Source organism: Rattus rattus, chromosome 8 (genome assembly GCF_011064425.1).
Source record: "Rattus rattus isolate New Zealand chromosome 8, Rrattus_CSIRO_v1, whole genome shotgun sequence".
Classification (NCBI taxonomy): Eukaryota; Metazoa; Chordata; class Mammalia; order Rodentia; family Muridae; genus Rattus; species Rattus rattus.
Window position 1 is genome coordinate 97790395 of NC_046161.1, and position 13408 is coordinate 97803802.

The window sequence follows — 13408 nt, forward strand, 5'->3', positions numbered from 1 at the left end:
TTTATGGCAGAAAAAGACCAAGCAAGCAAACAGGCATCACTCTGCCTTCTCCTTGGGAGTGACCCAACTGCTGCCTGAGTCACAGCCGCCCTTGTGACATCATGGGCCACCCTCCTCTGCTTCCTGCTCATGCCAACACTGGAGCAGCACAGACCTGAGGGGATTTGAACCATCTACACCCAATCCATGCGTGAACAATGGTGAGCAAGAGAGGGCAGACACATTATGCTTGTATGTCCCCACAGGTCTCCCGATGAGGGGACCCTCTGATTCCTCAGAGTCTAGGAAGGGAGTAGCTGTGTGGTGGTGCCACTCACCTTTAATTCCAGCACTTGGGAGGCAGAGGCAGAGGCAGAGGCAGGCAGAGGCAGAGGCAGAGGCAGGGCAGAGCAGAGGCAGGGCAGAGGGGCAGAGGCAGGAGGCAGAGGCAGAGGCAGGAGGCAGAGGCAGAGGCAGAGGCAGGCAAATCTCTGAACTTCAGGTCAGCCTGGTCTACAGAGCGAGTTCCAGAACAGCCAGGGCTACACAGAGAAACCCTGGCTCACAAAATGTAATGGGAAGCGAGAGAGTCTGGGGAGCTCTGGAAGTCAGGGATGTGCGGGTACAGACCAGTGAAGGGAGATGGCAGCCCCACCCTTGACTCCCCCAATTGCTGAGCACAGGATGAGGAGCAGCAGAAGCCTGAAGAACTTAATGCACCCACTGATGATGGTCCTCAGGAGAAGCAGGAGCCAGCTGATCTGTCCTCAGAAACAGAGAAGGCAGAGGTAGGAGGAGATTGGGCCTCGGTATCTCCTCCGGCCCTTGTCCTTTGCATGGTCCAGAGCTCAGAGCTGGGGCAAACAATTCCTTACCACCACTCTCTCCCATTTAATTTTTGGGCTGAAACTCTGGTCCAGAAGTGGAAAGCAGACAATGTTAGTGTGAAGCTGGAAAACTGACAGCTCAGACCAAGGGACTGGGGCTGATTCAGGGAACAGGTTTATGGAATAGAATAGCTAAGATGTTGGGAAGTTGGCTTAGAATTGCGTGTGTATGTTTACCCTTCTGCACATATGTCTGCCTGTTAATTAAGATGAGAAGTGTGAAAATCATCAGGCAATCATGGGAGGCTGAGACACTTAGGAGAGAGGTTGAGGCCAGCAAAAATTCCATAGACCCAACACATATACACACACGCACACACACACACATATGCACACATACATATATATACACACACATTCATATACACATTCACACATATATGCACACATACACACTTATACTCACACACATGCTCACACATATACACACATGCACACATATACATACACACACTCATACACATACACATATACTCATACACACATTCACATACACACACATACATATACACATACACTAACACACATACACACACACAGATGCTCACACGCATACACACGTGTACACATACACTCATACACACTCATACACACTCAACACTCATATATACACATACTCATACACACAATCACATTCACACACATACATCTACACACATCCACACCCACACACACATATACACACACATAGATTCACACACACACACCACACGCAATGGGGGCAGGGTGGGAAGAGAAGATGAGACAGAGAATGAGGAAGAGAAGATTGGGTTGTATGAGTTGAAAGAAACGTAACATGAGGGGTTGGGTATTTAGCTCAGTGGTAGGGCGCTTGCTAAGCGCAAGGCCCTAGGTTTGGTCCCCAGCTCCGAAAAGAAAGAAAAGAAAAGAAAAGAAAAGAAAAGAAAAGAAAAAAAAAGAAACGTAACATGAGGGCTCAACAAGTGAGGGGAAGGTTGAGGACTAGGGGAGAGTCAAAAGGGACAAATGAACAAGAGGCCCTAGAAGGTTCTAATTGCAAGGGACCTGGTAGGTGGGCAGGCTCAGCCTGGCATAACCACTTCATGTGCATAGGGTCACAGGTTTTGCTCTCAGCCTGCCAACCTAGTCTGTGGGAAAGCTGGAATGTCAGGGCTGAGACTCAAGGAACGCGGCGAGCTGCTAGTGGCCTGAAGCTAGAGGGTGAAGGACAGAGGCAGGACACCAACCCAGTCTTCTAGTCCCAGCCAGTGACCTGACCAAAGCTATGAATTTCAGGGAAGAAGGGAAAGGCAGTGATTGACAGGGAATCAGGGCCCTTCTCAGCATCTCCTTGTGCTGAGGTAGATGAGGAAACTCAATGAGCATTCCCTCTTTTTCTTTGCAAGTCCCAAAAAGACCAGGAGCTTTCTGAAAAGGCCCAAGCTGTAAAGATCCAAGCTTGGTGGCGCGGCACCCTGGTACGTCGGGGGCTGTTGCACGCGGCCCTCAGAGCCTGGATCATTCAATGCTGGTGGCGGCTGATACTGACAAGGATTATGGAGAAGAGGCGGCAGTCTGCACTGGACAGCTTCCAACAGGAGCAGTGGGCAGTCGTCAGGTTGCAGGCCTGGATCCGCATGTGGCGCATCCGCAGGCGGTACTGCCGGTTGCTCAAGGCTGTCCGGACCATCCAGTCCTACTGGAGGTGCCATGTTTGCTCTTCACGGGGTGTCATCAAGGGCCAATACCGAATTTCGGCCAGCCAGATGCATCTTGAGCTGGAGGTCTTGCTGGATTCAGGGCCTTGTATTGTGACCGAATGTATTCCCCTCCCAATAAAGCAATGAGGTGGTAAATTCATGTGGAGTTTCTGTCTAACGAATTCTGGGAGGACATGATGGGAAAGTCTTGGCATTTTGTTTACTAGCTCCGGGGAAGCGGCAACCCTAGGTTCTTGTCTCTTTGCTGGACTGGCTTTTCATCTCCATCCTCAGCTTTGAGTCTAACTTGATACCTAAACTGGATGCTCTTCCTCCTCCTCCTTTTTTTTTTTTTTTTTTTTTGAAATAGGGGTTCTCTATGTAGCTCTGGCTATCCTGGAACTCTGTAGACCAGGCTATCCCCAAACTCAGAGATCCATTGGCCTCTGACTCCCCCGTGCTGGGATTAATGTGTTACCCCTCCCAGCCACACCGGATTTTTTTAAAAAAGATTTATTTATTACATATAAGTACACTGTAGCTGTCCTCAGACACACCAGAAGAGGGCATCAGATCTCATTACAGGTGGTTGTGAGCCACCATGTGGTTGCTGGGAATTGAACTCAGGACCTCTGGAAGAGCAGTCAGTGCTCTTAACCACTGAGCCATCTCTCCAGCCTCACAAAAGATTTTTATTCCCATTTTCTCTTGAGCCCCCCAAGGAGACTAGGTTCACCTCTTCTCCACATCTGGCTATTGTGGGAGATTCTACAGTGTGAGTGGCCAGACCTCAGGTGATATAGAGCTGAGGAAGTTCTAGCTCTGCTTTCCTCTGCAAGTGGTGATTCTGCCAGAGCTAGGCTTTCTGAACAACTCTTCCTATGACATGTTGTCCACAGGGTGGGATTAGGGTTAGGTAGTGGTTAAGATGAAGAGGTAGCTCGGAGCGTTGGGGATTTAGCTCAGTGGTAGAGCGCTTGCCTAGCAAGTGCAAGGCCCTGGGTTCGGTCCCCAGCTCCGAAAGAAAAAAAAAAAGAAAAAAAAAAAAAGAAAAAAAAAAGGTAGCTCAGGCTAGGAGGCCCCTCTTCCTGTCTGGATATTGCTATCCCCAACATACTTACAGAAAGGGAGGATCTCTGAGATCTAGGTCTTTCCATATAAGACTGCCTCATCCTGTGTCTGTTCAGAGCCTTGGTGTCTTAGACCCACACTGACTTCTCCGTTCTTGCCTTCCTGTGTCGCACATTCAGTGTCTCAGGGTAAGATGCCCTGAGCCTGGGTCAGATCCTTGGCTCTGCCTCTCACTGTCACTTGGCCATGTCACTTCTTTCTGAGCCTCAGCTTCCTGAGCTGGGCCTTAAGCACCACATTTTAGGGCTGAAGGTCAGGTACATATTTTTGTCTCTTGCAAGCATCTCATTGTATACCTTAAACATACACATTGTTAATTACATCTCAATAGAGAGCTACAAGGTAATCAGCGTCAGCAACAAAGATACAGACTTTACAGACTGGTGCTTGTTAAAAAAAAAACAGTAGCCAATGTTGACCAGTTGTAGCAAATCCAAAGAGATAGTGGTACATTCTTGTGATCTCAGCACTTCAGAGGGAGAGGCAAGAGGATTGCTGCAAGTTCAAGGCCAGCCCAACCTACGTGGCAGACAGAGCTCTGTAGCAAAACTCTGTGTCAAAGCAAAAAAAAAAAAAAAAAAAAAAAAAATCCTGGCCTTCTCTGTGGACAGTCTGGAAACATATTTGTGCCAGCGTGCACAGGCACAGCTGAACTGACTTCTGTTTTTTTTTTTTTTTTTTTTTTTTGCCTTTCAAGACAGGGCTTCTCTGTGTAGTCCTGGTTGTCTCATCTTGATTTGGAGACCAGGCTGGCCTCCAACAGCTGTCTCTGCCACCCAAGTGGTAGGATTAAAGTCGTGTGCCATCACATCTGGTGCTGCTTGCTTCTGTATCTACACTGGAATTGTATGAGACCTTCAGACCTTCAATCCCACTGTAAACTCAGGTCATTCTATGACTCCCTTACCAAATTACTCTTTTTTTTTTTTTTTTCTTTTTTTTTTTTTTTTGAGGGACTGAATGCAGGGCCTTGTGCTTGCTAGGCAAGCGCTCTACCACTGAGCTAAATCAAACCCCCCAAATTACTCTTTTTTTTAAAAAACAAAAAGAATTTTTAAAGATCGTGTGTTGTGGTTATGTCTGTGTGAGGGTATGTGCAGGTGTGTGCAGGTGTGTACAGATGTGTGCAGGTGTATACAGGTGTCTGTGGAGGCCAAAAGAGGCTCTTGGGTCTCCTGGAACCTGGGTTATAGGTGGTCGTGACCCATCAGGAACGGCTGCTGTGAACTGAACTCAGGCCCTCTTCTGAGAGCAGCAAATGCTTTTAACCACTGAGCCATCTCTCCAGCCCCATATCTCTAACTCCTTTTTTTTTTTTTCCGGAGCTGGGGACCAACCCAGGGCCTTACGCTTGCTAGGCAAGCGCTCTACCACTGAGCTAAAACCCCAACCCCTTAACTCCTAATTCTCAGTTGGAGATGACTTCTGGTTCCTACAATTGGAAACAAATGGGATCTTCCTTGTGGTGACAAGACAGTGACTGATGCCAGTGTCCCTTCTGCACAGACCTGCCCCTACCCTGCCTGAGTAGTGGCAGACCCTCTCGTTGACTCTTGGCCTCCCTGCACTTTAAGTGGCTCAGGCTTCTGCCCAGTCAGAGCCCCATTTCTCTGCAGAGACACTGCTCATCCAGCTGCGGACCCGAAATGTGACACTCAAGTTCTGACTTCTCCAGAGCACAGATGCCCTTCCCCAGCCCACTGAGCATGCTTTACTTCAGTGATGTCGCTGAAATTTGTAGAGTAAATCCCTGGGGGTGTTGGTCTGGCAGCCCCAACAAGCTAGGCTTGGTCACCCATCTCCAGGATGCCAGTTAAAGGGACAAGAAATGGCGAAAAATAGAAGATTGATTAAGTCAATGTGACTGCAGTGCAAAGAGAAACAAATTAAGGGACCCAGAGACTACAAGTCCATTTTGGTTGAGCTGAAATCAACTTTGGGTTTAAGTAGTATTGGGACAAGAAATGGAGGTAGGCATCATTAAGCATGGTCTAGGTGTGGGCTCCTTAATCCTGTCTCAGTTCTGGGCCTTGCAAGACACTCTACAGAAGTCCTTCTTGCTTAAGGGGACAAAGTGGCTCTCAGGGATGGTCACTTGGAACTCCAGGGTGCAGCCTTGTTCTCAAAGACAACAGCCATCATCTGGTGTGGTCTCTGTCTTGGAGGTTTGGCAGCTTATGGAGTTTAAGGTGACTGCATGCTTAGGTCAGACTTATTTCTGTGCCTTGAAGGGGATGAGATAGTTCAGCTACTCCTTGGGTGATTAACAGTTGACCTGCAGAGGTCTCCAGGTGACCTAAAGGGAAGGAGACAGACAGGAAATGAAGGTGAACATACCAGGCTTTTGTCTTGTATTTATTATAGTTACCTTGTGGGCCCATGTGAGGGGTACGTGCTTCTCGGAGCAGTTTCTACATGCATGTTTCGGTGATAGGATCTTGGACCCCTGTCTGCACCCCTCCTCCCGTAGCCTGGATTTTCTGCTGGTTGTTTCTCCTATGGCGATGCCTTCCTTAAAGCACTTGCCATTCTCACTGGTTCTGAGCCTTGTGACTCCCTTCCTATTTCCATAACACCACCTACCTTGGCAACTTTCAGAGTTGTCCAGGAAAGGGCAGGGAAAAAGAAAAAAGAAAAGGACAAAGGAAAACTGAACAGTCAAGAGGCCGAATCAAATCACCTTCAGAAAAATAAGATGACGGACTGAGTGCTTCAAGGCTTCCCCCAAACCTCAAGGAAACAACCACTCAGAGAAGCTGGAAAATGCCCATCAGACTACAGGCCCGCATGCTGGGCACAGGCTCTGGTCTTCCTTTCTCTTCACACTTACAGGAGCAACAGGAAAATATACATTAATCTCTGGGGCAGAACAGGCGGCTCAGTGGTTAAGAGTGTATACTGCTCTCACAGAGGATGAGTTCAGTTCCCAGTGCCCGTCTCTGATCTCCAGTCTTCATACACACCCCTCCCCCACATACAGCATGTGTATAACTACGAATAATACAAATAAATCTCTAATTGTACTTAAAAAACCAGGAAGGTACATAGAGTAGATAGCAATTATTAAAGAAGGCAAATGTAGAAAGTAGATCAATTTTAATCTATCTATCTATCTATCTATCTATCTATCTATCTATCTATCTATCTATCTATCTATCTATCTATCATCTATCTATCTGGTATCACTAGGTAGCCCAGGCTATCCTGATACTCATTATGTAGAGCAGGCTGGTCTTAAAATCACAGAGATCCACCTGCCTCTACTTCCCAAGCTCTGGGATTATAAGCATGAGCAGATCCAAGCTGTTTTAAATGTTTTGAGAAAGCCAAGAGGCCATGTAGGCCATCTGAGTGCAGAGGGGTCTACTGATCCAGAAGAGCTAGATCAGCTCTTCTCCAGAGGAGCAGCTAATTCTCCATGCTGCTGAAGAAGAGGGTCTGTCTCCAAGACGACCTGTAATTGGGCCCAAAGCCTGGTGAAATACTCTTGCTTGTGGACACTGATATTCCATCTCCGTAATTTATGGAGTCAGGGGCGGGGTCCTCACTCATCAAAAGGCTAAGGTTGGGATCTAGGGACACTCAGAAAAGTAATCACGTTTTTGGGGAGGCCAAGAACATGAGAAAGCATTGCTAATCCCACAGAAGTGTGCTATTCAGGAGAGACTCGACTATAACGCAGAGAGATATTGTTTTTTTCCGGAGCTGGGAACTGAACTCAGGGCCTTGTGCTGGGGACTGAACTCAGGGCCTTGTGCTTGCTAGGCAAGTGCTCTACCGCTGAGCTAAATCCCCAACCCCGAGATAATGTATTTTTAAAGCTGAGTGTGGTGGTGCACACCTTTAATCCCAGCACTCAGGAGGCAGAGGCAGGCAGATCTCTGAGTTCCAGGACAGCTAGGGCTACACAGAGAAACCTGTCATGAAAAACCAAGGGGAGGGGAGGCATGTTAAAAAAACAAAAAACAAAAAACAGGAACTTTTAGTTGGGGTAGTGGCAAGCTTCTGTAAGTCTTCAAAATTTGGGAGGCTGAGACAGGAGGATTGTTTGAGGCAAACATGAGTGAGCTATATATTGAAATGTTCTCTCAAAAACAGAACAAAAAACTTCAAAGCATGGTGCTGGAAAGAGGGCTCAGTGGTTAAGAGCACTGACTGCTCTTCCAGAGGTCCTGAGTTCAATTCCCAGCAACCACATGGTGGCTCACAACCATCTGTAATGGGATCTGATGCTCTCTTCTGGTGTGTCTGAAGACAGCTACAGTGTACTAATAAATAAAACAAAACGTAAAATTCCTGGATTTTTAAAAAGATTGACTTTTATTTATGAATGCTCTGCTGCATATACATCTACAGGCCAGAAGAGGGCACCAGATCTCCTTCCAGGTGCTTGTGAGCCATCGTGTGGTTGCTGGGAATTGAATTCAGGACCTCTGGAAAAACAGTCAGTGCTCTTAACCACTGGGCCATCTCACCAGCCTTGAAAGAGAAATTTAAGAGTGAAATTGATATCTTCAGTGGATGGAAGAGGTTGCGGCAGGCATGAAGTAATCATCCTCAAAGAGCCATTAGAAGGGAATGCAACAGACATTTAACTGCTGGGGTGAGCGACAGAGAAGGCACACCAAGTGTAGATTCAGGACTGGAACATTTGCCATGGAAGTCCTCCTTGGATTGCAGTCCGAAAGGGTAGAGAAATGCAAAGATCAGATAATCAAAATGGAACAGGAGAAGGAACAGTGCAGAGGTTCCAGTCATGGCTGGGTCCCCAAGAACAGAGAGCAAGGGTGGAGCGTGGGCTCATTAAAGCACAGACAAGATTCCTAAAGGATTCAGTCACTGGCGCTCCACACTGGCTACAACACAGTGTCATAACCGATGAAGAGAAAATACTTAGTAGTCGAGAGGAAAAGAGATAAACAGGTTACCTATCCAGGGACCAAGTATCAGGGCGACACGATGCTCTCAACATCAATGCTGGGTGGGGGAAGAGTATGGAGGGACCCCAGTGCTCTGAAAGAGGTCAAGGAGTGCTGAGCGACCCCCAAATATGTGTCTCATCTCTCTCTCTCTCTCTCTCTCTCTCTCTCTCTCTCTATTCCTCTCTCTCCCTCTCCCCCTCTCTCTCTCCCTCTCCCTCCTCTCTCTCTCTATTCTTCTCTCTCCCTTTCTCTCCCTCTCCCCCTCTCTCCCTCTCTCCCTCTCCCCCCTCTCTCCCTCTCCTCCCTCTCTCTGTCTCCCTCTCCCTCTGTGTCTCTCTGTCTCTGTGTCTCTCTCTTCCTCGCTCCCTCTGTCTCCCTCTCTCCCTCCCCCCTCCCCTCGCTCTCCCTCTCCCTTTTCTTTCTCTCCCCCTCTCCCCTCCCTCCCCCCCACCTCTCCCTCTCCCTTCCCCCTCCCCTCCCTCTCTGTCTCTCTCTGTCTCTCTCTGTCTCTCTCTCTCACACACACACACACACACACACACACACACACACACACACACACACATATTTGACAAGGTCTCATGTAGTTCAAGACTAGCTGAAGATGATCTTCGTACTGGCTGGTTTTGTGTCAGCTTGACTAATAAGCTAGAACCATAGAGAAAGGATTCTCAGTTGAGGAAATGCCTCCATGAGACCCAGCTGTTAGGCATTTTCTCAACTAGTGATCAATGGGGGCGGACCCAGCCCATTGTGAGTGGTGCTGTTCCTGGAATGGTGGCTTGAGTAGCAAGCCAGGAAAAGCAAGCCAGTAAGCAGCACCCCTCCTTGACCTCTGCATCAGTTCCTGCCTCCAGGTTCCTGCCCTGCTTGAGTTCCTATTCTGACTTCCTTTGGTGATGCACTGTGGTCCTCCCCAACTTGACTTTTGGTCACTGAGTTTTGACACAGCAATAGAAACACTAAGACAACCTTGAACTTAATCCTTCTGCACTCCCTCTCCCCTCGGTGCTGGGATTACAGGTGCACACCACCACACCTGGCTTTTTAATGTCAGTTCTGGGAATACAGCTCAAGGCTTCATGCTTATGTAAGCAAACATTTTACTTCAGCTATCTCCCTAGCCAGTCTCTAACTGCATTTCTGGGGAGTTAATTCTAAGACAAAAGCAAACTCAGGAGTGTGATACAATAAGCAGTAAGATTCATTGCCACATCCAAACAGGATTTCTCTACATGCCGATTTTTATTAAACAGTAGTGCAATCTCAGACACAGGAGGTTGCTGGAGGCAGGGGAGAGTAAGGGGAGACGAGGCTATCCCCAGAATCCCCCTAACCCCAAGACAGGGTTTCTCTGTGTAGACCTGACTGTCCTGGAGCTCACTTTGTAGACCAGGCTGCCTCAGTCTCACAGATCTGCTTGCCTCTGCCTCCCAAGTGCTGGGATTAAGTCTGTTCTGACTATTACACTTCTGCTGTGGGATTAGCAATACTTTCTCGTGTGTGTATATGAGCACGTGCATGCAGATGCCTGCAAAGACAAGGGGAGGTTGGATCCCTGGAGCTAGAGGGACAGGCAGGTGTGAGCTGTCTGATGTGGGTTCTTTGGAAGAGCCTCAAGGGGTCTTAATTGCTGAGACCGCTCTCTGGACCTAAGCAGACGTATAAAAAGGAAATTGCTTGAAGCAAATTTTTTATAAAAAATTTTAAAGATTTATTTACTTTTATGCATATATGAGTACACTGTAGCTGTCTTCAGAAACACCAGAAAAGGACATCAGATCCCATTACAAATGGTTGTGAGCCACCATGTGGTTGCTAGGATTTGAACTCAGGACCTCTGGAAGAGCAGTCAGTGCTTTTAACTACTGAGCCATCTCTTCAGCTCTTGAAGCATATTATTATATTGATGGAAAATTAACTAACATACCTTCATGTCAAGACCAAACAAAGATACTGCAAAAACACAAAATTACTAATATACCTCATGAACATAGAAGGAAATAAAGGCCAATAAAATATTAGCAAATGCGACTTAACAGCATATACTAAATATAAAGTCTGTATTCTATCCTGTATGCCTATACATGCACCACAGCTAAGTAGGCTTTATATCAGATATACAATTTCAGTATTTGAAAAGCAATCATTGTAAGTTACTGTGATAGGTGACAACATTGAACTTGTGTGTGTAACTGAGACCGAAAGTTCATGTTTCCTCTCCTCATAATTGATTGCGAAGTTGGCTGTTATGGTTTATGCCTGTAAACCCAGAACTTGGATGACGGAGGCAGGAGACTTGAGAGCTCAAGGTCATTTTAGCTACAGAGCAAATTCAAGGCCCAATGAGCTTAACGAGACTCTTTCTAAAAAAGAAACAAAAAACCCATAAAACTACAGGAAAAAGTAAAGTCCATAGAAAATGCTTGTCTTGTGCCAGGAAGGATGGCACACCCCTGTAATCCCAGCCCTCGGAGGCAGAGGCTGGGGGATGTCTGAATTCAAGGCCAGACTGTTCTACAGAGTGAGTTCCAGGACAGCCAGCGCTATACAGAGGAACCCTGTCTTTGAAAAGCAAGCAAACAAAAGAAAAAAAGAAAGAAAAAAAAAATTAAAAGCTAATGCTTGTCTTTAATGAAATATTAATATTTTATCTTTGAAATTTTTTTCACAACACAGCTACTGTGTAAGATATTTGACCCTGCAAACGCCGATACACATCTATGAACTTACCATACTGAGAATATTCATCACTCAGGAGAGTTACAGAGTTCTATTAGATTCCTCTCTTGATGTTTCCCTTAACTGTGTCATTGTATCATGGGTTGTCTCCATCTGGAACGTGGGCGGTTACTCTTCATTTGCTTGACAAATATATCTAGACATATGGAAATCATTCTCGTATCTGTATGAGAAGACTGACAAACCGTGGCTACTGTACCTATAATCTGAGCTCGAATATATTCGGTGCAGTATATTTGTGTACACGTGGATGGTCTTGCTTTGTCTCAATTTTCGATAATACAGGACGTACGCAGCGAAGCTTGACGCGCTTGGGATTCAAAATTACTTCTTTCCATCATGACTTGGCCGGAGTACAAACGTTAGCTACAAGCACTGTGGTTTTGCTTTTTTTTTTTTTCCCTTAAAGATTATTTTTATGTGCTTTAGTACATGAATGTACGAAGGTGCCAGGTCCCCTGTAATTGGAGTTATAGACAGTTGTGGGCTGCCATGTGGGTGTTGGAATTGAACCTGGGTCCTCTGGAAGAACAGCCATTGTTCTTAACCACTGAACCATCTCTCTAGCTCCCATGTGTAGGCATAATGTTACTGTGCATTGTGTAAAGACACGATGTTTATTCAAATGGTCTGTGTCCCCATATCTGGTTGCAATCCTTAGTCTGGGAATCTTCTTTCTCAATGTTATATAAACATTGCTCCCCAATTATTACTTGATTGGTCAGTAAAGCTAGCTGATCAGCCAATGACTGAGTAGGGAAGAGAATAGGGGAGGACTTCCTCCTGGGGGGGGGCAGAAGAGACAGGAAGTGGGGGTTTGCCACAAGGACAGAGTCGAGGAGAGACCATTGTAGAAATACCTGAACCAGAGAAAGCCATAAAATGCAAGGATCACGAGGAACTTGGCTGGAGGTAGCCAGGTTAGGTTAGCATAGAGGATTAAAATAGAGTAATACTGCTCAGTTGTTGTGCCCTTAAAGCTTGTTACGAGTCTCAATTATTTGGGAGCTATCTAGGATAAGAGGAAAACTGCAACACAACACACACACACACACACACACGCACGCACGCACGCACGCACGCACGCACGCACGCACGCACGCGTGCCAGATCTCATTATAGATGGTTGTGAGCTACCATGTGGTTTCTGGGAATTGAACTCTGGAAGAGCAGTCAGTGCTCTTAACGTCTGAGCCATCTCTCCAGCTGGGATTTGCTTCCCCCACCCCATGGTTTTACTTTTTAATTTTGGGTTAAATTCATCGAGAAACTCAAAGATCTGGGAGAAGGAAAATTTTGCCTGCATGTATGCCTATGCCTGGTGCTGGCAGAAGGCAAAAGACAGCACTGCATCCCCTGGAGCAGACTGCTGGGGATTGATCCTGGTCCATTGGAAGAATAGTTAGTACTCTTAACCGGTGAGTCATTTCTCTAGCCCTAGAGGAAAAACGCCTTAAAAAAGGAAGAAAAGGGGACTAGAGTACATGTGACATGAAACAAGAAGGTCTACTGGGGGAAGGAAGGGTCCAGCAGGAGTGGGATGGAGGGCCTGGGGTGGTGAAGGAGAACTGACAAGATCGAAGACCTGATGTGTGCATGCCTATGGTCTTGTATTTGGGGAATAGAGGCAGGTTAATCAGGAATTCAAGGCCAGTCTCAGCTATATAGTGAGTTTAAGAGCAGCCCGGACTACACAAGATCTTGTCTCAAAACAAAAGAAACTTAAACAAGCGACCCCCATCCCTACCACAAGAAAACCAAGAACAGGACTGGAGCTCAGTTGAAAGAAAAAGTGCTTGTTCCCCAATTGTGAAGACTTGAATCTAACCCCTAACTAATAAGACGCGGCTGTGGAACAGGTTTGTAATGGCAGCGCTGGAGTTGTGGAGACAGAAAGATCCCTGAGCTTGAGAACCACTTAGACAAGGTGAATTGGAGAGCTCCGGGCCAATGAGAATCTAAAGACCGAAGAAAAGGCGGGGCCTATGGGATGGCTCAGCTTTGGTCGTGAAAACCTGACAACCTGAGTCCCACAGCTGTGTAAAAAAAGCGCGTATCTGCAATCCAGCATTTCCATGGGAGATAG

At 46.7% G+C, this 13408-nt stretch overlaps 1 protein-coding gene across 1 annotated transcript; it reads left to right on the plus strand.

Annotated features, from left to right (window-relative positions):
* The first annotated feature begins 150 nt into the window (after nt 1-150).
* Nucleotides 151-2680, plus strand: Iqcf1 (IQ motif containing F1). Its single transcript, XM_032911578.1, has 3 exons — nt 151-200; nt 663-767; nt 2234-2680. Exons 1-3 carry the CDS (start codon nt 198-200, stop codon nt 2672-2674), a joined length of 549 nt encoding a protein of 182 aa, XP_032767469.1. The 5' UTR covers nt 151-197; the 3' UTR covers nt 2675-2680.
* The last annotated feature ends 10728 nt before the right edge of the window (nt 2681-13408 follow it).